General features: G+C 45.8%; 1 protein-coding gene across 3 annotated transcripts in view; it reads left to right on the top strand.

Moving 5' to 3' along the window:
- Positions 1–22,048, top strand: part of LOC116947750 (mitogen-activated protein kinase-binding protein 1-like) — an 87,165-nt gene extending 65,117 nt beyond the window's left edge. For 2 of the 3 annotated variants that reach the window (XM_032963855.2, XM_032963854.2), the window contains exons 21-30: positions 601–665; positions 2,864–3,181; positions 8,677–8,849; positions 10,810–10,949; positions 11,363–11,648; positions 13,408–13,492; positions 16,366–16,597; positions 17,917–18,744; positions 19,655–19,740; positions 20,439–22,048. In XM_032963855.2, the coding sequence (XP_032819746.1) occupies positions 601–665; positions 2,864–3,181; positions 8,677–8,849; positions 10,810–10,949; positions 11,363–11,648; positions 13,408–13,492; positions 16,366–16,597; positions 17,917–18,744; positions 19,655–19,740; positions 20,439–20,750 (2,525 nt within the window). In that variant the 3' untranslated portion in view covers positions 20,751–22,048. The remainder of the gene's footprint in view (positions 1–600; positions 666–2,863; positions 3,182–8,676; positions 8,850–10,809; positions 10,950–11,362; positions 11,649–13,407; positions 13,493–16,365; positions 16,598–17,916; positions 18,745–19,654; positions 19,741–20,438) is intronic. The other variant, XM_032963856.2, reaches the window with a different exon arrangement.
- Positions 22,049–25,778: the final 3,730 nt, after the last annotated feature.

Genomic DNA, 25,778 nt, shown 5'->3' with positions numbered 1-25,778 from the left:
GGTCACCGCAAAATATTGGTGGGCCGGGAATAGTTTAAGGTTTTTTTCTGGGAGCATCGCTGGTACTACTACCCTGTCCTGCCAGAGGGCGACGTTGGGGGCGATGATGACGACAATGTCCATCCCGCCAGCACGACCATGACCGCCGGCCGTACCAAGAGAGCGTCCTGTGCGCCATTGCCTCCGAGTGGTCTCGCTCCCAAAGACAAGGGGGGTGGCCGCCCCCGTAAGAAGCAGAACGTGCTGGGGAATGACCAGACCAGCATCCTGATGTACTTTCAAAACAAGCAATAAACAGCCGTTGCCAGGCACAAATCCCCAGCAGCCCCCCTTTTTTATGGGTGTTTTGCGTGTTTTTTTAATTTCCATATTTGGCGTGCATATCGGGCTCGGTGACATCTCCTGTCTTCATAGGCCTTCTGGTTTCGGAGTTATGGAGGTTTTGGCATCCCCGGGTCACGATGGTGACCTGGGTCACTGCCAATCGATTTAAGTGTTTCTTGGAAGTTCTTATATTTGTTTTATCTGTGCCATAAAGTTTCTAACAATAATGTAGTGGTAAATCCAGTAATGATTCTAGTGGGACTTTCTGCTTTACAGATGTGGATCCGGACATCGATGACCCCTTCAGCGTCACCCACCTTCCCCTCTGGGCCCAGAAGCAGGTCAGAGGTCATTCTGCATCATCATCAACCATTATCTATTCACTGGTGGACGAAGGCCTCCCCACACTGTGCAGCCTGTTGCGCGTTCCAGTGCTGCTCCCGTAATTTACGTATCGACAACTGAAAACTCGCCATGAGAGGGAGAGATTTACCGAGCCGCGAGTTGGCAGCTCTAAGTCAACAGATTTGTAAGACTCCCAAAACTGCTAGGCTGTCAAGTGATCACAAGGTGGCAGTAGAGCAATGGACTTTTTGAATACTCTTTGGTTCTATTGGGTAAAGTCACGTAGGTAAAATAAAATAACAAAAATCACGACGTTTCGGCCACAACACAAGCGGCCTTCATCAGGTGAAGGGACGAGACTGTCTGGAGGACAGCGTCTTGTCCCTTCACCTCTTGTCCCTTCACCTGATGAAGGCCGCTTGTGTTGTGGCCGAAACGTCGTGATTTTTGTTATTTTATTTTTTACCTACGTGACTTTACCCAATAGAACCAAAGAGTATGGATCCTAGCAGTCACGAAAGCTTTAAATCTAGACTTTTTGAATCTTATGTTTGTGAGTAAGAATAATGGGATTTTTCTTGGGAGTTCCGAATTTACCAACACGGAAACCAAACTTTCCATGAATTAAATTAACCAAATATTCAAATGCAGTAGGATACCCCTGAATAGGACTTGAGACTCCCTGAGGCTTTCTTCGATAATTAAATTCTATATTGATGTGGCATGAAAGCTAAAAAAAAAGTCTAAATGGTGTTGGGTTTATATGAGCATGGGGTATTACTCAACCCCCATTTATAGCCCTGAGGTTGTAAGAGGGAATTCTACATTCCGATGGCATGAGAGCCTATCCATGAAACTACAAACTATTGACGTTTCCTTACTGTGATACTGAATCATAAGATTTTGGAGAGCTGAGTTGACATTGCTATTGTTGTTCATATGGATAACAGTTCTTTGAGGTGGCCGTTAGATGGCAGTAGAGCAATGTGAAGTATACTCACCGGAAATGAAATCACACGATTGTTGATTTTATTGTGGGGACATCGAAAGGCCTTCATCCAGCAGTGGATTGACATAGGGCTGTAACATTATTTTGAAATCAATAACGTTGCTATGAGATTGCCATTAGATGACTGTAGAAGAAGAGACTTTCTTGTCAAATATAAAACCATACCTATATCCTCAAATTTACCTCTGAAAGCTGGCCATCGTAATAGTGTTACAAAGTGACCGTTAGTTGGCAGTACAGCAAGTAGGTTACGGATCTGCCTCTGGTGTTAATTTAGCGTATTTAATTTTACTCTGTTCATTGTCATAGTCGTGTCATTAAGAACCTGTGGCATGTTCGTCAAGTCTTTGACCCATATACTTGCTCAGGCTTGGCTCTGGCTCAAGTGAGCTGGCTCAAACCAATGCTTAACTTGATTTGGTGTGCAGAGCATGGTCCCATTCATACTCAGAATTTCCATGAACCTGAGCCTAAGCCAAGCCACGCCTGAGCCCACTGGTCCTTCTTTGAAAGTAACTGAGCGGTTCAAGCCTGAGCTTCTCGTTGTTGGAGGCCCAGCCAGAGCGGAGCTGTGAATGTGGCCCTTAGTTGGTGGATTACATTTAGTCTGTCTCTTAGTCGAGTCGAACAAAGCAGCCAATTCTTGAGTCCACTCATCAGGCCAGCCAATCGGTAAACTCGATTAATCGTTTTTATATACTGGATGTATAATGTCGCCAAATACTGTTCTGGTCTTCCTGAGTGCACTGCAGTTTCTCATTGTGTGCCAAGAATATCTTAGTTTTCATCTTGATTCAGACGACTGTATTCTTTCGATTGTAAGATGCACTGTTTTCCTTGTACAGTATTTACAAACTAGCGCTGAGGATACATCTTATAATCCAGTCTATCTCTGTGAGTGACCATATTTGTGTAACTTTGTTGACACCGGGCACAAATTTGGGGTGCGTCTTACTTTCCTTTGTCTCATAAGCCAGAGACCATGGTAGTAAGCTCCGTATCCTCTTAGTCATGCTTTGATCTCTGGTGGGTAGTTGTAATCGTGATCATAACGCCTGAATATTTTCGTCCATTCTTATTCATCGTTGACTAAAATAAAAGACACTTTTTTTTTTGTTTACAAATATTTGCATCAGTTAATTAAATTAACACTGCCCGCCCCGCTCTCCCCACCCGGTCCGCCAGGTTCTGGATGACAGCTCGCTGCCGAGCCGCGACAGTAACCGGAGCCCCGGCGGTTCCGGTCCTCCACGGCGGCGCTGGGAGCAGCGGGCGCAGGCCGTCAAGTCGATGCTGGACCTGCGCGAGCTCGAGATGGAGCACGACTCCCCGCCCTCGCGGCCTGAGCATGATGACGAGCCCCCCACCCCCCCGCTGCGAAACGGCACTACTGCGCCGAGGTCGACGCCGCCGCTGGGAGGGCCCGGTGCCACCACGGGGATTGGCTCCCTGGACGAGAGGAAGCTCTTCATCCCGTCCAACGTGGAGATGCTCATGAATGAGGTGCGCAGTGTTGTTTACTAGCTGCTGGGGGCATGGTAACCCTTTGTGTGTGTGTGTGAGGTGGCTCGATGGTGGCAGCGCTGAGCTAGCACAACTTGGATAGAAGGTAAAGAGGAGGGATAGCGTCGCGGTTAGCGTGCCGCGCTACGAACCCGGCGACCCGAGTTCGATTCCCGCTCACGGCCAACACCGGTGACGATTATCTGAACCAGTTCTGAGCCCTCTCGTCGGTCGACTGGTCTCAATTGAGTACCTGGTGCAGCGTGTATAAACATCAACACTGGGGAAACAAAGGCGGCCGGGCATAGTATTGACCACCCACCCCCTCGTGTGCCGTGCCGGCCTTCATAGATGCTCGCACTAACAGCACTTGCTTCAACGGCCTGTTCAGGCTATACGTGAGGTCTTTGTATTTGTGCACTTTGGACATCACGGTTCGTTTTCGCACAGCGTGCGTTGTTTGCGTGGAGCAGCGTCGGTGTTGCGGCTGTGCCATTTCTACATCTGCTCGCATAGGTCGAATGCCGTGTGTGTTAACGGGTCAGATATTTATACCTCGGCAGCTGGGAAATATGTTAGTGTGTGGCTTTTTTTTTGTCTGGCATATTTTATAATGAGCGAGAGATGTTTATGCCTGCATAGACACAACAGCTGTTTCTATTTGCCTCTGGATTATGATCTTGATACCAGTGCTTTCATTTGTAGGTGTTATTTTTTAAAAATCATAGTTCCTATTAATATCATCATCATCATTTTCAGCCATGATCGGGCCCCTACCCGTTGCCATCTTTCATGGTATCATGATGCAAAAATACATGAAGCCATTTTGCATAAGCTAATTTCATTGCTCCATCTTCATGGGTCACATTCTTTCTCACCGGTGTGCCCTCCTTTGGCTCTCACTTCCTCGTTAGTCTCGACCGGACCAGCTTAATTTTCTTAATAGACCGTTTTAAGTCTTGTGTATGTGTTCCCCAAGCCATTTTCCTCTTCCCATCTCTCGGTGTAATTTCCCTACCCGTCTGTGTTATTCACTCCTATATCTGTGATGATCTTTTTCATTCTACATTGTATAACGCACGGTGAAAAATGCAAAATAAGCAAATCGCTGTTCGTTAATGATGCAAGAACACACTATTGGATGCAGGGTATAATATCACCAAATGCACGTGGGAAAAACAGCAAAACAAATAGCGGCGTCCATCTCGACACTTAGCGTGTGGAATGAAGTCAAGGAAGGAAAACGCAAAAACAATTAAAGCAAAGCCTCGTCCCCGCCCCCCCCTCCTGCTGTATACTGCATTCTCTAGATTATAAGATGCTTTTTTTTCCCGCACTGTTAAAACAAAATGGGGGGTGCATCTTATAACTCGGTAGTTGTGTGCAACGAGATTTGTTTTTACCCTTGTGATCGGGCATGCGTTTCGAGGGTGCTTCTTACAATCCTGACGAAAAAAACACGGTAATCGCGCAAAGTGCACCGACGGTGTGGGAAAGAGAAAAACGCCACTCTAAGCATGGCTTTGTGGCGTTTGCGTTTTAAGCGTGTGACAGCTGCTTTCCGAGGGGGGATTACTTCCCCAGTTGGTCAGGAGATAGTGTTGCTCGCCGTGCATTCCCGGTAACTTGTGTTTGTGTGTTCACTCCGCTTGCGGTGATTTACTGCGTCGGCACCACGAATATCTCTCCCGATTCTTCGCGAGGCTGCTTTCAATTTTCACTTGTGGGAACATGCTGCTCTCGGTCCGATGATGATGATACGGTCTTGCCGGCGGATAATTACGCTCGCAGTTTGATAACGGGCCCTAACCGAACGCGGAATTAATTTCTTGCTCTGCACATTCAGCTCTGACTCACGGTGGATGATACGTAACAAAAAATTAAAGTTGACTACGGATAATTGGATATTTCTTTAGAAGCACAGCTCTTTTGAAAATTGATAACGAATCTCTATGGATATATATAAATAATAGCTAAAAAATGTTTTCCCTTTGCCACACTACTGTTGGAGGAAGGCCCTCCCCATGTCTTGTCCGTCAACCAGGGTTGTTTGACCATACTTCCAACACGCATGTGTAAAACGTGGATTGGTGAAGGGGGGGTCACAGGACCTGTTCGGATATCATTAACCACTGATGTTAGACCAGGGCTTAAACTGAGGTTGCCAGGTTCATAGCGCAGTGTGCAAACCACTGGGGTCACCACTCCACCCGCGGTTAAATAGATGATTGATATCCTTCATTTAAGCCAGGTGAGAGCCTGATGAGCCTAAACATCTGTTTGTTTTAATAGAAATCTGCTTCACAAAATAGGACTAAACCTTCGATTTAAAGCTTTCATGACTGCAAGGATTCATCATCTTTGGTTATTTCGGTAAAGTCACGTAGAATGAGAATAAAATAATAAATTGATAAAATAAAATAACACAATAATATTCTCACGACGTTTCGGCCACAACACAAGCGGCCTTCATCAGGTGAAGGGACGAGACTGTCTGGTAGGACAGCGCTGGAGTAAAAAAGCCACGTTCAGATCACGACCTCTAAGCTGTGTGAGAGGAAACAAAGCGCCTTGACAAAGGAATTAGCATAGAATTTAGAATTGAAATGGCTTTTCAATGCTAAATTATATGCTAATTCCTTTGTCAAGGCGCTTTGTTTCTTCTCACATAGCTTAAAGGTCGTGATCTGAGCGTGGCTTTTTCACTCCAGCGCTGTCCTACCAGACAGTCTCGTCCCTTCACCTGATGAAGGCCGCTTGTGTTGTGGCCGAAACGTCGTGAGAATATTATTGTGTTATTTTATTTTATCAATGTATATTTTATTCTCATTCTACGTGACTTTACCGAAAGAACCAAAGAAGAGGACTAAACCTGTAAATAAATACTCGGCACATCTAACACCACAAACCATTAAACAATTAACATTATTGCTTCACTGCCACAAAATTGAACAATGAACACCAAACAGCGCTTACTAAATTAATTAACAATAACAGTACTATTATACTACATCTTACGATGATATTTAAAAAAAAATCACTTCTTGCCTTTTGAGATAAATTTTACCTGTGGCATAGGGTGGGTAATCGTAACATTTAGCGGTTGTTTTTTTTATTCGTCATGAATGGACAGCTGTTGGTGTCTGTGCCCCATCCTGGGTGTCTCGTTCGTGGGTGTGGCTGTGAGCGCATCTCACGACTCTCATTTCGGTCTGGGGGGTTGGGTAATGGCTAGAAGTGGACAGTGTCTGAGGGTGGGGGTTAATGGGCTAGGCATGCGATAGGCGTTGGTCAGCTTCATAGAGAGAGGCGGCGGTCAGCATCGTTCACAAAGCCCCGCTCTGCCTGAAGAAGCCTCAAGCATGTCTGGCGAATCTGATGCCAGACGAAGCTTCTTAAACCAGACGGCTGCTATTGATGTGGCTGTGCGCTCTGCTGCTACTGCTGGTGTTGTCGTGCGTGGCGCTGCCGCACGTTTGCTGCTGCTACATGACAGCCGCCTGCTCCGCAGATTGATGAGTGAGCATTACAGCTGCACTCACTGATGACGTTTATCGTCGTGTTACTTTCTCACTATAATTCACCGCTTGGCTGTGTGCTCAACGGAGACTGGTGTGGAAGGAGGGGCGACTCGAGCAACAACTGGTGACAAAAGTCGCACAAGGTAGCGCACCAGGAATAAAATGAAAATAACTTAATCTTGGAGCTATGTCTGCTGATGGGCAGGGCACTTTACACACACACACAAAAACAAGGGGCTTCACTTTTCACCCAGATTACCACAGGGAGAGTGCTTCCATTAATAAGATATGAGCAACGGTGCTCCCTGACAACTTGATAGGGTCCAACGCTAGAGCGGGGAGACGCACAACACCGTGCACAGCCTGTTGGGCTGAACATCATCCCCCAAGAGTTTGCGGTTGGATCCTTTTGAAGTCGCAAGTCTTGCCTGGCCTTGGAAACTCTTTAATCTGGGAGGTTAGTAGCTTCACTGAGCAGTTTAATCCTGCGAGTTGCCTTCAAATTTGACGGACCCTTTAACCCCGGGATACTGCCCGGGGTTCGAGAGATGGTCCGGCATGATGATGTCGTTGGTATTACACACGTTGCAGGCTCTGGCATGACCTTGCAACAATACGTGTCGTGTCAGGGATCGACAAGTCATCGTCTGTGAGCAAATATATGTCGCTGTTACTGCAAGTCTTTGCAGACCTGACAACTCGAACAGTGCAGAGTGCTTCAAGGCTGCATGCTGAGGTTAATGGAGTGTTTTTGTCTTGTTTGTTTGACGTGTAGAAGTTGTCTGTTGAATTGCTGTGGTTTTGCGTTGTGAGCTTTGTGTGTGTGTATATATTGCAATGAAAGAAAGCAAGGTCGTCGCTCAATTTTTCCGCCAAACATTTATTTTGTAATTCCAGAAAAAGTTGGGCCCTTAATTTGTGTGGTGTTGGCTGTACGCCGTTTGTGCCGATACGGGGTCGAGCGAGATTTGGAGCGACGAATTAACTTGGGCGGGAAATACGCTCGCGAGGTTTTGTATTGCGGGTTGCCGGGAGCAACGACAGGGAGCTGGGCTTTTGAATCTTCTCGTCGCAGGGAAAGAGGTGGGGATGGGGATGGGGGTAGGGGAGGGAGAGGGGAGGTCGGGCTGAGGGAAGACGTGTGAAAGGCCGGCATTCCAAAGCCCTTTGCCGCGTTGTTCCATCGCCGAGCAACCGGGCCCCACCGTGCCCGCTCATTATCAGAGGAGCCTGTGCATTGGCGCGAAACATGATTTGCTTGGAATAAAGCCCTTTTATAACTCGCCGAGCCGCGAGACGGCAAGGCTTTATCGCCACATTGCAGACGAGGTCTGGTGTCTCGTGAAGCCCGGCGAAGAAACTTTATCAGTAGTGGCTGCATTTTCGAAGTAAGTGTTCTTTTCGTTTGTTAAATAATGTACTGTGTTGCCATTACATGTGTTGCCATGGTTGTGCTGCCGTGCAGCTCTCTGATGTGTTTTTTCGGGTTGTACCGCGCAATATACGGCATGATGCCTGACGTTTCACTTCACTTGCTGACTGCTTCTTCAGGAGGTGAATGAAGTTTCTGAAAAAGTTCCCAGCGCAGGAGCTAAATTCATTTCCTGGAACGTGGAGGGGAAAGTCGGACATCGTGCCAAACAACAGAAAACACATGCACCTCATTGAAACGCAGAGTTTTCGCTTTTATTGTCTTGACCTCAGCGATACAATAGCTGATATAACGCACAACTGAAATAGGAGTCGTTTCATTGGCCTGGTCATGGTTCTTGCAGCTCTAGTCGTTGGGCATCGTGGTTGTTGTTGTTGTTGTTTGGTGGTTTACCGTCGCCGTTTTTGTGCCTGGGCGACCTATCCGATGTTCATCATCATAATGTCGACTGCGGTTCTGCTGCTGTTGACGCGCGGCGGTCAAGTGCCCGGCGGTTCACCGTCGCTGCGTTTTTGCCCTCGCGCCTGTGTGTGCGGTGGCAGATGAAGGTGTCGCACTCGGAGCCGCGCGCCGCCGAGCGGTGCGAGCGGCCGAGCTCGCTGGCGCTGCTAGCACCGCACCCCGAGCCGGGTGCGACACAGGGCATCACGCCGGACGTGGAGCCCGAGATCCTCTACCCGGCACAAGGCGACGACGTCTCCATCGCCTCCGAAAGGTGGGGTGCTCATGATGACGATGATGATTTTGGTGATTCATGCATCGGGAATAGTCAGCGAAGGACCGTTGCGCCAAACGCGTGACTTCTTGCGACAGCATTTGCATAAATTGCTCTTGCTGCCATAGCGGTGTCTCGAGTCATTTGTTTGATCCGTAAATCACAGGGGCGACCACGGATGGCGCCATTCTTTTAAGGGTCCCAGTCCGCTTCAAACAACAACCTCCAACTGAAGTGCACAGTGTTGGCGATGCTGATGGTTGATTGGTGGTGGTGATGACGACCTTTTACTGCTTTTGATGATGACATTAATTGTGGTGGTGGTTTTGACAATGATCATGATAATAACTATTGTGATCATGGCAACAATTTAAGATGCTGATGGTGGTCCTGCTAATAGAGCCCCTGCTGATGCCACTGCTGCTGATAATGATGGCGTTTCTACCGATGTGTTTGATGATGATGATGGTCCTGTTGCTGTTGCTTCAGATGACGATAGTGATGATAAGTTGTGGTAGTTGTGATGGTGGTCTTTCTCTTGCTGACGATGATGGTAATGGTAGTCGTGGTGTTTTTGCTGCTCCTGCTTAGGTGGTGGTTTTTCTAATGTTATAGTAAATGATATGAATTTTAAATAGCATTATTCATGCAACTTGCATCTCAAAAAGCAGAACATTGCGGTACCACATTAACATACAAAAATTTGAAGAACATCACCAGAGGGATACAGATTGAACAGGATCAAGGGCACGGGAGTAAACGCAACACAAACTCGCGTGAGCACCACAGAGAAACCATACGAACAGGACGAGCGGTACAGGGATAAACGCAACATTAACTTTTACGTATGTATGTTGAATTTTCGCACCAAACCTAGCCAAGCATGCTAATCGGAGGTGCATGGGAAGGACAACAAACCATACACAAAAATCACTTTTAAAGAAATGAGTTTTCAGTATAGATTTAAAAGTGCATAGCTCCAGTGGCTTTCTAATATCGGAAAGGAAGAGCATTCCAGGCAGTAAACTCTCGAGCGAACAAGCATCGGAGAAAGTACAGGGAATGAGCACGAAGGTGTGCAAAGGACCATACCTGGGAGGATCCCTATGCACCTCACCTGAGCTCAGAAGTCCCATCCCAGGAGGTGGCAGCAATAACACATGGATTTTACCATTACAAGAACCCTGCCAGACCAGCACAGCAGACAGATTCCCCCCAAGAACCTCACAGCTGCTGAGTGAGGCCTGCTTTTGAGGTTAGGAGCTTTAAGTCTTGCTTGGCTCAGCTTTATTCGACAGCCTCTGTGCCCAGAGGGTAACAGTCAATTGTCTCACCGTTGGTGATGAATTTTGAAAGGCGAGCGATCATCACGAGCGACTGAGTGTGTCCTCCGCTTTGAATGATTAACAATGCGAGCACATTTTTTGCCTCTGACCGCCATCCAGTCAAGTCCATTGTCGCGTGGCAACACACAAACTGGGTAAACAGTGATTAACAGAGTATATTGTCAAAGTTGCTGCGAGCCGATGAATTAACATCTGAATACATGCATACAGATTGCAATGTTATTTTACAACTGAAATGTTTTTTTTTATCAGGCGTCGAGAAGGGAGCCGCAGTGTGATGGTTAACACGCTGCACTACAAACCCGCTGAGCCGCGTTCGATTCCCACTCACGACCATTATTCGGCCTTAAATGAGTACCTGGTGTGGTGCAAAACATGAGCACCGGGGAGAAAAAAAGTAGTGGAAAGCAATATCTAAACTCTTTTTTGGTTTACTCGAGGTGGAACTCAGCCTTACATTTTTTATCTTGCGCACTATGTAAGCATTCGTATTGTGGAAGCAAAACAGCATGCCGGGTGGTGTTGTCAGACTTTCAAAGGTGTTCGCTAGCAGCACTCGCCCGAACAGTCTATAAGTATAAAGGGGGGGGGGGGTTCTGTGTCTTTGTGTGCAGCGAATTCTTGGTGAAGGAGGCTCCCAAGGACCAGCTGGTTATGGCTGCACACCGGCGGGCTGGTGGGCATGACGCACGCAGCCCGGACAGCGCCTGCTACGCCAACAGCCCAGCGTTTAGCCCACGCCGTAGACTCGATGGTGAGTGACTTGTGATGTGGCCCACAGCCGCTAAACCCTGCACCTTATAACACCATCAACCACAGTGGAGGAGGTTCGAGGGATGAAATAATGGCTACTGAGATTGAGAGTTTAATTGAAGAAAGTTACACATGATTGGCCGATTACCAAAGATGTTTTTTTTTTGCAGAAGCCGAGCTGTGCCGTTAACGTCACACGCAATGAATGTGTCATTAGCCTAGCCCCTGGTCCTGCGTGGCCCCACGCCATATTCAGATGTCTCGTGAGGCCAGCTTATCACAGTTTGGTTCTGCCTTGGCATGCCAAAAAGCCAATGTAAAACCACGCGTACCGTGAGGGCCCCACACTGGCTCAGCTTGGATGCACAAGTGGAAAAGCAGCATCGAATGTCGTCTTCTCGTTGTCATCTACAGACTCGTCACTGATATGCGACGGGAACTCGTCAGAGGACGACGACGAGGAGCCGACACGTAGCACGCACTCCGACCTCTCTCCCGTCACGCCCGACCATGATCGCTACCACAAGTACTTTGGTGACTCTGGTGCCGACACTCCACTCTCCGCCGAGACCAGCAGCTCCCGGGGCCCTCCGAGGTCCGGGGGTGAGACGACGATGGCCGCGGCGGCGGCAGGGGTGGGCACGCCGCGGCACAGCATCACCACCAAGTTCCGCAACAATGTCCGCAGCTCGCCCAGCAGGTTCGTGTCGGTGCTGGTGCCGATGGTTTTACCCTCTGCGCATTGCGATGATGTGTAATGGGTTCAGGGTCATTGGGGTGGTCAGGTTGCAACTCTATTGGCGGAATGGCCTTCGCTCGAAGGAACTTTAGGGAGTTTCTTTAGAGGGTATTTTGATTTACTCTTCCACACTGGCGATACGTTTGGAAGAGATGAGCACCCGCTCATTATCCCCACTGCACGCGATCTGCCCGGTGGACCGATTTGCAGGGATTTAAGAAACTTGCCCACCATTGTTTTAGCTGCTGTGTTAATTGCTCAAACCATCGACCTCTTGATTACGAGCCCAGTGCTAATCACTACACCTGAACAGCATCCACAATTTGCATAACACTTGTTATTAATCGACGAGTAATATAATTCCTACTGAAATTGTTTTGCGGCAGTGGCAATTTCAGCACCTCGTGGGTCCAATTGTGGCTGAGAAAAATGTCTGAAATTGCAACGAGCATCTAATCTGGCTTTACAGCCTCTGTGCTGTATCAAACAGGCTGTGACTGATTTTGCATGCGAAAACATTCACGCAGAAAGGGATTGTCCAAACCTGCGAGGTTGTATCCATTCTATAGTTGAGTTGTGAAACTTTGCGAGGCTGTCATGAGCAAACACCGTGATCACCAAAAGGTCATCAGACCTTGGACACCTTACCATGTCCTGACATTTAGTGAGGCTTTTCCGGTTAAATATTTGACTCATGGAATTTCTATTATGACACTATACGATGGGCCATACTCTTCTTGACAAATGTTCCATTTTGTCAGATTTTCCACGACACTCTGCCTTTGTCTCCATTCCTGCTGCTCAACTTAAAAATTCCCTTCATTTGTCTCTTTTTCGAAGTTGTGTTTTACCAAGCGTGCTCTTTGTTGCTGGCTGCTTGGCGTATTAATCCTCTGGTTAGCAGCTATGAATTAAAAACGGGGACATCCCGAGGGTGATGCGTTTGTGTGTTGGCCGTTTACTCAAGTTGGGAATAATAACCCAAGATGCAGTGACAGTAAAAATATCTGACGTATTTTTATTCCAAGCAGTTGTTGAGAAAGTTAAGGTGTTTTAGCACATTGCTGTAATTAATTCTGGCATAACTAATGACTTTAATATTTTAAATAAATATTGTACATTTGAAAGTCAGTGAAACCTGTGCACAGTATCTTAACAGGTTGTATTTGCAAATATTGAATTTGCAGTTGAACTTCACACAGATAATTACATAGATAATTTCATAGATGGGGATGATGCTGAATAACCACTGATTATTGGGGAGTGTCACAAAGCATAGATTTAACATCGATTCTTAAGTTCATGATACATCCGTCGAATCGAGCCTCCGAGATTCGGGCAATGTGAATGAGACGAAATAAAAGTGGAGCAAACCATATGGGAAATACATAGGGGGAAATACATAGGAGATGGTATGAACAAGATGTATCATCACACTGGCCGGCTCAGCTTGGATGCACCTGTGGAAAACCAGCATCGAATGTCGTCTTGTCGTGATCTACAGACTCGCCACTTTGAACTGACAGACAGTGAACAATTAAATGTATCATCTTGTTTATACTGTTTGTCAGTTGAAACTCATTACCAACCTAGAACCATTACACGTCTCCTGGCCTCAATGTGTTTTTTTAAATATAGCGATGCCTTTTGGAGGCTTGTGGCACTTAACTTTTGTTTCTGTGTGTGTGTCTGGTGGTTTCATTTTCCCCCGACTCTTAAGGAGTTCACCGTCAAGCCCAGCAAACTCGATCACCACAACTACACTTCCACAAAAGGACAAAGCTCCCACAAGGAAGCCCGTCGAAGTAAGTTGATCATAATGACAAGTGTTTTTATTTTATTTCGTAGTATCGTTCACGCAAACTTCATCGTACAATCCATAATATAGGTTTTTTTTTGGGTTAGATCGTGTAATTATGCGATCTAACCCTTAAAAAACCTATAGTGGATGATATTGGTCACGAAAGCCTACGTATTAAATTGCACAAGCCACAAATCACGGGGGCACGTATGGACTCATGTTTTCAGCAAATTGATGAGTGTATATAAGTAGTGTGGGAGGAAACCAAAGCACCTGGAGAAAACCCACGTGCATGAGGGGGCAACACACTCCCATATAGATGGGGGACAGGTGATATTCATCCTCACTTTGCCATACCACCATCTCCTGGTAAGCTAGAGTAAGGCTGTTCCTTGACAGCCATGGGAAGGGAGTTTTACAACATTTGTTTAATCCGCTAGCCCCCTCGCCTTCACAGTGCTGGCTTAGAGGCGTGCATAGCTACCTTTATCATACCGATTCATTCACTGGCGGATGAAGGCCCCCCCAAGCAATTGCCGTCTCGCATGGTCCTGTATTTAAACAAAAAAGTAATTTTCCCAAATTCAAATCCGAATTTTGCTGTCCACTTCATGAGACGGAGAAATATTCATTTGGAATATTGACATAGCAGTGCATCTTGCCCCGCATTAGAGACTGGCCTGTGGAAGGAGATTTCAGAGAACTACTGCTGAGGTTCTGTCGAGTGATCTCATATCCACACTAGAGGGCACTCCACCTTCTTACATGACTTGCTACAGAGGTTTATCACATTATTACAGTTTAACGAAAATTATAAATCCTTAAAAGCAGGAAATTTGATTGCACTAATAAGCGTGCTGTAAAGTATGGTCAAACAACCCTTACAACGAACATGGCATGGAGCAATTGATCAACAAAGGATTGAAAATTATTATTTGGTGAAAAAACTAATTTAATATGATGGTCATTGGTGACCATCATATTACATTTGAGAACCCACTTTAATCACCACTAGTTGAACTTAGATTATTTGAAGCCAGGATATGAGTGGTGCAGTCTTAGCAGATTTTGACCCACCTGGCCACCTGTTATTGTTGCACATATGCTTCAATTAAATCCCCCAATCCATTCTGTGGAACTAGACAACCTAGCACTTAATTGCAGTTTATTATAATATCTCCCGATGGTAATTATGGGGTTTAGAGGTAATATAAGATCACTGATTGCCGATGAGTCGATAATCCGCATTAACAATAAGCATGATGTCAGACTGCGGTAACTGAGTTGGTCATTTCTCATTTATTTAATCGATCGAATTGACAAATGGCTTTATTTAGAATGGCATGAAAATCCATCGCTAAGGAAATTAACTTATGCGGTGCACTGGCAAACATCGGCAAGGGAGCGTTGGAGACTCCCAATCGTAAACATCAGACTTTTGTTTCGAATTAAGCGTGCCTACATTTGTTTAAACGGAGATCCCACCCAAAGCACAATTAGCGCTTGTAATTACCTACAAAGGCTGTTCATCCTGGGCTGTCTCAAGAGTTAGAAGCTTCATTCATGAGGTATTGCTATGCATGCCATTATTAGCAATGGAAGCATGTTGGGAAAAGCCTTCTACAATAAAAACCCCGATTTACGTCTCCCCCTTTAAGCTCGTTTTGCAAACACGTCATCACTTTATTAATACCGCTGCCTGATTTGCGTCGCCTTAAAACACACTTGCCTTTTGCCTCCAGCTACCCTGTACACGAACCACGTTGTGTCGCGCATTAATAAATGTACTATACTATAGAGTACAATATATTGTCCACTTCATGAGACGGAGAAATATTCATTTGGAATATTGACATAGCAGTGCATCTTGCCCCGCATTAGAGACTGGCCTGTGGAAGGAGATATCAGAGAACTACTGCTGAGGTTCTGTCGAGTGATCTCATATCCACACTAGAGGGCACTGCACCTTCTTACATGACTTGCTACAGAGGTTTATCACATTATTACAGTTTAACGAAAATTATAAATCCTTAAAAGCGGGAAATTTTATTGCACTAACAAGATTGCTGTAAAGTATGGTCAAACAATCCTCACAACGAACATGGCATGGAGCAATTGATCAACAAAGGGTTGAAAATTATTATTTGGTGAAAAAACTAATTTAATATGATGGTTTAATATATTGTACTCAATGAGTACAGTAATTCCTGCAGTCACAAAAGCTTCAATTCTAGATTAGTGCAATATATTGTTTGTGCAGTATGTTGATTATTTTTATAGTGTATTGTATCTTATTGTACCCCTGTATAATTTGTGTTAAAGTTGCACTGCTGTACACGAGTGTTTACACTATTTTTAGTAAATTATTGTTATGTTGTGGTTACATCTAGGATGACGATGTGCACATTAACACAGCGTCACCATACAACCTCCGTTGTCTTTGTTTAGCTCTCGTGGAAAAATTGCTTTGATTTACATTGTTTTGAAATTGAGCGCACCTTTCAGAAATCCATCCCTGATGTAAACTGGGGTATTACTGAACCATACGCTGCTCATCCTCTTGTAATCATACTCAGCAGGAGCAGCTTGTACATCGAAAGGTGATATTCATTGCTAGATCGCAGGATTGCGAGATATGGCAATGGCTTTGAGAGGCCTTCTTCCAGCAGTGGATTGATCATGGCCGATACATTTTTGTTTTAATCACCATTGTTGAGCACAGGCCCAAAGGCCCAAAACACCAAGCGGCCACCAACAACTAGCACTAGTGAAGGTGTAATAGATGAGGGATGAAGAGAGCAGTCGTGTAATCCGTGTCGCATCTTCCTTTTCAACGATCCGATCATTGCCGATGCTGCTTTCATCAATTTCTCCCAGTTTCCTGTGAAGTCGAGGCCAGGGGAACGGCGCACGTCGGGCGTGGTGGACAGGGCCGCCACCCCCAGGGGCCCACAGGCACCGGCTGCAAGCAGCCGGAGCCCCGCGGCAAGCGGTGCGGCCGACCGGCGCCGCACTCCGGGCCTGCCCGGCTCGGGGCGTCCGTCAGACGGGACGCCGACCTCATCCGCGATGAGGAAGGCCGCCTCCATGTATGACCTCGCTCAAGAAGGTAAGGAGGGGCGTCGCAACCGATCGCCTGGCACTAAACGCTCGCTGCTCCGTGGCCTCTTCATCCTGTCGCTCTTCCGGGGTGAATCTGCTGCATATAGCTGCTGCTGCTGCTGTCCTGTGTAAACTTTTGGTTTCTGCGGTGGCGTCTCCTGGGCTGTGTGGCAAGTGTAGAAGAACGGCCAGAAGTTGGTCTGTCGCAGAGCGGTTCTTCTGTGACGATCAGCCCGTGTCGATGATTTGAGTTGAGTGAAGTCGACGAGTGAGCTGTGATGTTATTGATTGATCATCATCTCCGTTGTCATTTGTCTTCAGTTTTGTGTTTTTGTTTTTCTTTAAGCATTGTGTGATCTAGTTAGACTGTAGTAATGTGTATATATATGATTATTGTCTTTCTGGAAATTTGGCACTTGTAATTGCCATGGGTGTTGATTGTGTGTGGGGAGTGGTAATGTAGTAGTTAGTGTAGTCCTCTACAAACAGACCCAAGTTTGGCTTCCGTTCACAGCCAATGTAGGTGACAAATATCTGAACCGGTCCCGGGCCTCCCCCAGGTTAACTCAGCCTTAAATGACTACCTAGTGTGGTGTGTAAACATCAGCACTGGGGAGACAAATGTGGCCGAGCGTGGTGCTAGCCCACTTTACCCCTTCATGTGCCTTGTGTGCTTTAGTAGGTGTTAGCTAACAGCACTTGCCCTAACAGTCTGTGAAAGGCTCTATGGAGGATATTCATGGTAGTATATTTTCATAATGAGGCGAATTGTTCATTAAAGACAAGCTGCTGTGTAACGTGTTTCTGGATGCGATTGTCATTTGAGAAGGGGGGCGTCTGCAGACCGGGGGAGGGGGGGGAAACCTCGCATCTGCTATTTAAACCGTGCGTAATTATAGTTGATGATCTTAATAACAGCATTTTAACGTAGGTTATGCGTAGCAATGTAGAAAGATTAATGCTTTTCTGCGTATTGTTTTTGATTACAATTTCATTGAAATCATTTTCTAATTGTGTGAATCGTGTGATTTTTTTTTTAATATTCCTGCCTTCCCTGAAACTATTATAAAATAATTGAAGTGTGTTAGAGGATTGAACATATATACACATTTGCTGATCTGTATTAAATTGTAGCTCATTGTTCTTTTAATCATATATTGTAGTTGTGACACTTTCAGTGGAAAACCACGAGTCATTTTAAAATTCTGTGACATTGACAGCTAAATATTCACGCTATATATAGACATATTGCATAACCTAGTGCTCTGCTTTATTCTCACATGCGACAAAAAACATGCATCCCCTTATTGTTTTTATACTCAACAGAGAAGTACTCATTGCATGCCGGCACAGCAAAGCCCCAAACACGCTCAGTGATAGGAGCTCGCGAGTCTCGTGCTGTCGAGCCCAAGCGATCACAACCGGCCCTTCCGCCAAAACCAGAGCCGCGAGCCATCGTCAGCCCGGCAAAGCGGCAGATCGCAAGGAAGAAGGCTGCCGCGAGCCCCTCGCCCAGCCCCGCTTCATCCCTCGCCAACAGCCGCATGACCCGAAGCGTGTCCATGGGTGACGGCCTTAACTGCAAAAACTTTGGTGGCTCCGACGACGACGGGGAGAACAGCTCAGTGAGTGAAGATCTCTACCCCGTGAGAGACCCGGGTTTGAAGAGGCCTACACCGCGGAGGTCGTATCACCCTTCCAGGCCGGCGCCGGGGTCGGCCTTCAAGTCACCGGCAATGTCCAAGTTCGCGCCGTCGTCGATGAAATCTGCACCGGTTGCTCCCTCCACTGTGGCTTCGCAGTCCACGGTCCGCACGGCGTACAGGACGAGCCTGATCCTGGAGCTCTCGAAGCCGCTCTCGTCCCACATCAACCCCGCATCAAACTCGGTGGTGCAAGTTACAGAGGTCATGGAGGAGTTCCCGTACGTGGAGCCTTCACGCAAGGCTTTGCCCGTGGGCCCTCGAGCAAATGCGGAATTCCATCGGCTCGACGCGGCGAAGGCTTTGGCTGCCGCCGACCTGTCAAAACTAGACTTGGACACCAAGGACCGTTCTTGGCTTGGGAATATGGCCAGAAGGGACCCTGTGCCCGAGAGCCATGACAGCCTCAAGCCAAAATCTGGACGTGAGAAGCTTCTAAAATCATACAAAGGTTTGCTGTTGAGCGATCACTGTTTGTCGCAACTCTTGGTGATCTGCGCACGATGGTCTCTATACTTGTGATCTTCCACACCCTAAATCACGCGTAGACGTTAGCAGCGTCGCTGGATGTTCGGTGGCTGGAAGCTAAGCCCAATGGCTCCACCGCACTGAACATTCAGCACCTCTGCGTGCCCCAGCAGCTTCGCTTGTAGTGCGCTTGCCCTGTTTGGTGATTGATTTTAGGATGTTTCCCCGCCTGTAGTGCTGGTGCAACTTTTCTCTGTAGACTTCTTGTTTTAATTATCCTAGTTCTGTTTTTTTTCTTCTCGTGTTGATCAACGCATACCTGCCAGGTGTTGTCACATCGCAACTGCATCAAGGACTTCTCTGCACTTCTGCAGTGGTTAATGCACTACGCTATGAACCCAGAAACTTGAGTTTGATGTCTGCTGCAGCTAACATTAGTGGCATGTGATATCTGAACCGCTCCTGGGCTTCTCCCATTCACCAACCCGCATTGACCAATGTGGTTGAAGTAAGGTCAAATAAACCACCACAACCAACACGATGTGGGGAGGCCTTCATCCAACAGTGGATTGACAAAGGCTTGTACTGGATAACCAGATTGTGTGATTTGTTTATTTCCGTGCGGGATTTTAAGGAGCGGTTTTTAATTGGCTCGTTTACATTGCGAGTGGCCTTGGCAGGTATGCACACCACACTGGATCACTTGGTGGTGGGTTCTCTCAACTCGTGTCTCCTCTAAGTGTCTCTCCTGATGTTCCTGAGGTTTTATGTGGTCTTTCCAACATTTAAATCAATGTGACGTTTTGAGGATGGAAGTGTGTGTGTGTGTGCGCGAGTCACGTAGAATCGGCATTATTAATCCCTGCTTGATTTTAAACATTGTTTTTTTACAGAACTGGTGGTGAATGCGGAAAATTGTGAAGAGGCAGCCAATGACCTACTTCAGAGCTTACAGAAAGCCATCTTGCTTTACCACAAGGTGAATTGTGATACTACTGCATGGCTTTTCGTGCTTATATATATCGCTCTGATGCGTTTTCGAGTTGTACCATGTGTTGCTCCCTGTGATATCCGAAGTTTTGCCTGACGTGCTGGGAGATTCTTCAGGAACTGAATTCCACAAGTGAAGCGAGATGTCAGATATCGTGCCAAATTAATTTGTGGTTCAACCTGAAAACACAGCAGAGGGGTGAATTATAAATATTTAATAATGTGCAATGATTTTGCATTGGAAAATGGCAGTCCTGCATGACGAAGGCCCAGTATATTGGAGACAGCAGCTCCCTGAAGACAAATAATGGTAATGTAAATAATAAAAATGCAAGGCCAGTAAGCCTGCAACGATTCACCTCTCTCACAATTCAATGGATAGCAACAATTTTAGGTCACGATTCTTTTAGATCATACATTATTGTACATTGTGGTCATTGTTGTGCGACCTCTTCTGGGACCATTCTCTGTCACAGGTTGATGCACTCTGCTAGCTGCAGGTGTCGAATCGTGAATGTGTTCATCTCGTCACGTGATGCCGACACTCCGATTGGAATGCAAATTGGGGGGGGTGGGAGGGGGTGGCAGGGGGGGAAAAAGTAACAACAAAATGATCTAAAATCTTGACAAATAAATGACATGCTGGCACGGGATTCAATCGTTCCGCATCTCGCCTCGTTCGTCTAGATCCAGTCAAGCGAGACGCCGGTGGGCAGCAAACACCTGGCATCGGTACTCGCTGATGCATTCGATGGAGCGCGGGCACAGCTTAGCACGCTGGACCGGAGTGAGGCGAACGCCAGTGGTGGCGGCCGAAGCAACGACGCCAATGACGACGTGTCATGCGCGCGTGGCGTGGACGGCGACGGCGACGGTCCTCTACTGCCGGACGACGCGTCCTCCTCGCCCGGTGAAGACAAGACCAGCGCCCTCCTGGAGCACTACTCCAACATGCTGATGAGCATGCTGGAGAAGAAAATGTCCGGAAACAAACTCTGATGGTGATGATCATGGCGTCGTTTTTTTTTTTTTAATGTCCGAATGGTACCGTTTTTTAATGGACGAACAGATGGAGCGACGGAACCTTATTTCCCCTTTGATGTTTTGCACATTCGAGCGCACGCAGCGCCAAAACACATTGCGAGTTGATGGGCAGAGCGAGGCATACAAAATACCGTCTTTCCATTTTTCACTATTTACTGAGCGACTTAAAAGTGTGGGATTCAGTGTTTCGGGTTGAGCCTGGATAGATGGCAGATGAGTTAGCAGTGTTTTCAGACTACCTTTACAGCACAATGCATGGTGGTTGCACCTCTCGGATGAAATGTTTTGAATAAATGAACTTGCCAATTGAACGCCAGAGTATATGCAACACTAAAGCAGTATAAAGTCAAACTTCTGTTGCTTACAATTAACTCATTCGAGTACCCTGTAATAGGAGACCACAACAGCAAGATTATGCTTAGCAAAGTCTTAATTTGTATTATTTCCTGGAACAGCAAGCCATGTTCGTTTGTAAATACTTTTTTGATTTCCTTGAGATATATATAAGCTTGTACGGCAGTTAAGTACACACTGTAAACAGTGGGTCTATCTGATTATTCTTCCCCAAATCGTTTTTGGTAACTTGTATGTGTACAGTTTACTTGCGTATGCCTCGTCAGGTGCATCGTTAACTTATGCTTTGTATAATCCGGCCTTCTACATGGCCACTGTTTGAAAAATAAACTTTTTGTATGAGAAGAGGCATGCTATAGTGCACGATTACTATTACTGTATATGCCAAAAAAATGGTAAAGGCAATAATGCGTTAAACTGATAAATCCTGTATAATCATGTTTTATAATGTTATTGTTATTACTGTAAATTTCCAAAATGAACTGCAGTTGTGGCGTAAGTCGCATAAAGTTGTTACACAAAGGTGGCCATTCGAGTGTAGTTGATTTGTACTGGTCACATTTTCACTTTTAAATAAAACGACAAATACGTTGACGTGGTACGCTTTGCGGTACGAGAGCTTTTCGTTTTTTTGCATTCGTCACCCTGAAAAAAAGTGTTCACGCACATGATGTATTGCACCTCAACGGTGTTAATTAGTCCTGTAACCACATGCCCACACGTGTATTTGCTGCTCTTTGTTTATACGGTAAGAAGGAAGTGTTTATCGTTTTACGTTCAGTTTGTGAGTAACAGACGCGGTATTCACCTTTTCATGTCCACGCTCACGTTAACTCTTCACTATCGCAGTAGTGTTTGGAGGTATGCAATTGGTGTAAAAAAATAAACATTCAAATTTATTCCTTATGCCGCTGTTCTAATTGTGTTTGGCGTTCATTTTTCACCTTTTCATGAAACCCATTCTAAGGCTTTGCGTTATAATAATAACACTGGCTGGCTGGCTGGCCCACCGGTACAATGTGTTGTTCCTAATTGTAAGATTGTTCAACTCGGCCCTTCATGAGTACCACTTTTTAGGGAAGTCGACAAAAATACTGTCCCCCAGCATAGGAATGGCATTTCCACCGCACATCAGCAAGAATCAAATTTGCCTTTTACCGAATGTTAATTAAGTCTTAAGACCTGCACAAAACTCTTCTAATAATTTAACCTAGGTTATAGTTTATATGTTGCGCATAGCTTGTCATAAATCGCAATACAGTAATTCCTTTAAATCTTATCGAATCCTTTATCGACGAAATAAAAAAAAAACTTAAGTGCTGTGATTGACTCAGACAAATGAAGTATCTTCGAAATTCATCTTCATGAGCCAAAATCAATCCATTGCTGTATGAAGGTCTCCCTCCGCTCTCACCATCTCGGCGTTGTGATGTAATGGCCCTTTTAGCATCTGCACACGAGTTGATTTGAGTGCAGGCAAAAACCCACAAATAAAAAAAACATGCAAATTAATTTTGTTAAATAATCAGATTGAGCCTCTTCATAATGACACCCTAAGATTAATTTAAAGAAATGTAATCGTCGCTGATTGGAATAATATATAAGCAGACAGTCTCGACATAAAAAGTTTCACTTCTTTCCACAACCCAATGGCCCACAGCCTTCTAGGAATTGCATGGGACGTTATCTTCCAAAGAGATCAATTTTCACCAAACCCTGCGGTTAACGGATGCTGCCCTTGAAGTAATGGTTGGCACGCTTGACCAGCAATTCCGAAGTCGCCCGTTCACTATTGAAACATTGGGGCACGTTTCTTAAATCCTCCTGCCTCTGTCCACCCAGCAGTGTAAATAGGTACACCGCAGTCGATTGGAAGGCTGTGTGTGGTGGGGTAAAGTGTCCGTGGATACTTTCAACCTCCAAGATGTCTGGCTGATGTGGAAGTATCGGTCAAAATTCAGTACCCCGAGGGGTTCTCTCGCACTCTAGTTGTGGCCCCTCAGTCGGGTAGTGGAATGAGAAAGCAATTCCAGTGCTGTACCTTTCGTTTTCATTACCTTTTCCTGCAGTTAACGAAGCGTGTTTGACTTGATGAGCACAGGTCTATTTCAGCCGGTTCAAGTCAGGTTATCGGTGGCAGCAGCAGCAGCAGCAGTGAGACGCATCCGAGGGACCTGCCCCGCTGAGTTTATTAGGTAAAGTGAGAGAACAAAAAAGGCCTAAGATTAATTGGTCCAAGTTGACCCCTGCTTGGTGTCTTGACAGACAACTGATGGATTGTGCATTAGGATAGAGGTCGGCTTGTACTTGGTGTGATCAAGTTGACACAAGGTGAGGGACAGTGGTGTATTAAGGCAAGATGTAACGTGTACGAGGGTTAGACAATGATGTGTGATATTGGTCTTATGTTGATGACTACAAAACCTGACGGCAAAAGCAGTGTTATGGGTGAACTTTACTGGGATGCCCCTTTCCATGTTATTGTTTGTAATATGATCGCCAGCCTTTATCTTAATCAGAATATGTATTTATACTGGAGATATCCGATGAGCTGTAAAGCTATTTTTCACAGGTCAGAACATTACAACAACAAAGAATACAAAAAAACACGATAGTCCAAATTATATTCAAGGTAAACAAACCACTTAAAAGTGTAATGACCGAAAAATGACCCTAAGCCATATGCAGCCTAACGGCTATTTTAAAATAAACAAAGATCTCCGATTGGAAGAAAGAGGCCTCCACGGTGATTGTTCGGGAGGCAGACTTTTAAAGAGATTGCAGAATAAGGGTTGAATGGGAAAACAGAAAGGATCCGTTAAAGGGAACGGACAGGGATTTGCTAGAGGTAAAACCAAGGACAAGGTTCGAGAAAGGGGCTGAGGGATATATAAGGGGAGAGCACGAGGAGTGGGGACGCTCGGAGGTAGATACAGTGAGGGGAAAAAAGTATTTGATCCCTTGCTGATTTTGTACGTTTGCCCACTGGCAAAGAAATGATCCGTCTATAATTTTAATGGTAGGTTTATTTGAACAGTGAGAGACAGAATAGCAACAAGAAAATCCAGAAAAACGCATGTCAAAAATGTTATAAATTGATTTGCATTTTAATGAGGGAAATAAGTATTTGACCCCCTCTTAATCAGAAAGATTTCTGGCTCCCAGGTGTCTTTTATATAGGTAACGAGCTGAGATTAGGAGCACACTGAAATGGAGTGCTCCTAATCTCAGCTTGTTACCTGTATAAAAGACACCTGTCCACAGAAGCAATCAATTAATCAGATTCCAAACTCTCCACCATGGCCAAGACCAAAGAGCTCTCCAAGGATGTCAGGGACAAGATTGTAGACCTACACAAGGCTGGAATGGGCTACAAGACCATTGCCAAGCAGCTTGGTGAGAAGGTGACAACAGTTGGTGCGATTATTCGCAAATGGAAGAAACACAAAAGAACTGTCAATCTCCCTCAGCCTGGGGCTCCATGCAAGATCTCACCTCGTGGAGTTGCAATGATCATGAGAACGGTGAGGAATCAGCCCAGAACTACACGGGAGGATCTTGTCAATGATCTCAAGGCAGCTGGGACCATAGTCACCAAGAAAACAATTGGTAACACACTACGCCGTGAAGGACTGAAATTCTGCAGCGCCCGCAAGGTCCCCCTGCTCAAGAAAGCACATATACATGCCCGTCTGAAGTTTGCCAATGAACATCTGAATGATTCAGAGGACAACTGGGTGAAAGCTCTTTGGCATCAACTCAACTCGCCGTGTTTGGAGGAGGAGGAATGCTGCCTATGACCCCAAGAACACCATCCCCACCGTCAAACATGGAGGTGGAAACATGGTTTGGGGGTGTTTTTCTGATAAAGGGACAGAACAACTTCACCGCATCAAAGGGACGATGGACGGGGCCATGTACTGTCAAATCTTGGGTGAGAACCTCCTTCCCTCAGCCAGGGCATTGAAAATGGGTCGTGGATGGGTATTCCAGCATGACAATGACCCAAAACACACGGCCAAGGCAACAAAGGAGTGGCTCAAGAAGAAGCGCATTAAGGTCCTGGAGTGGCCTAGCCAGTCTCCAGACCTTAATCCCTTAGAAAATCTGTGGATGGAGCCGAAGGTTTGAGTTGCCAAACGTCAGCCTCGAAACCTTAATGACTTGGAGAATATCTGCAAAGAGGAGTGGGACAAAATCCCTCCTGAGATGTGTGCAAACCTGGTGGCCAACTAGAAGAAGCGTCTGACCTCTGTGGTTGACAACAAGGGTTTTGCCACCAAGTACTAAGTCATGTTTTGCAGAGGGGTCAAATACTTATTTCCCTCATTAAAATGGAAATCAATTCATAACATTTTTGGCATGCGTTTTTCTGGATTTTGTTGTTGTTATTCTGTCTCTCACTGTTCAAATAAACCTACCATTACAATTATAGACTGATCATTTATTTGTCAGTGGGCAAACGTACAAAATCAGCAGGGGATCAAATACTTTTTTCCCTCACTGTACAAACAGGAAAACAAGAACGAAGCCTAGAATCCTTCATTGTGGAAGTCTATAGTAGGGTTCCTTATTGTAGAGATCTTTAATAAAAGTGCCTATTTTTACTTTGTCGTTGGAGTCGTAACA

This window comes from Petromyzon marinus, chromosome 31 (genome assembly GCF_048934315.1).
Source record: "Petromyzon marinus isolate PM22_M1 ecotype Great Lakes invasive population chromosome 31, UKy_Petmar_22M1.pri1.0, whole genome shotgun sequence".
Taxonomy (NCBI): domain Eukaryota; kingdom Metazoa; phylum Chordata; class Hyperoartia; order Petromyzontiformes; family Petromyzontidae; genus Petromyzon; species Petromyzon marinus.
The sequence above is the reverse complement of the archived record's forward strand: the minus strand, read 5'-3'. Positions and strand labels throughout refer to the sequence as shown.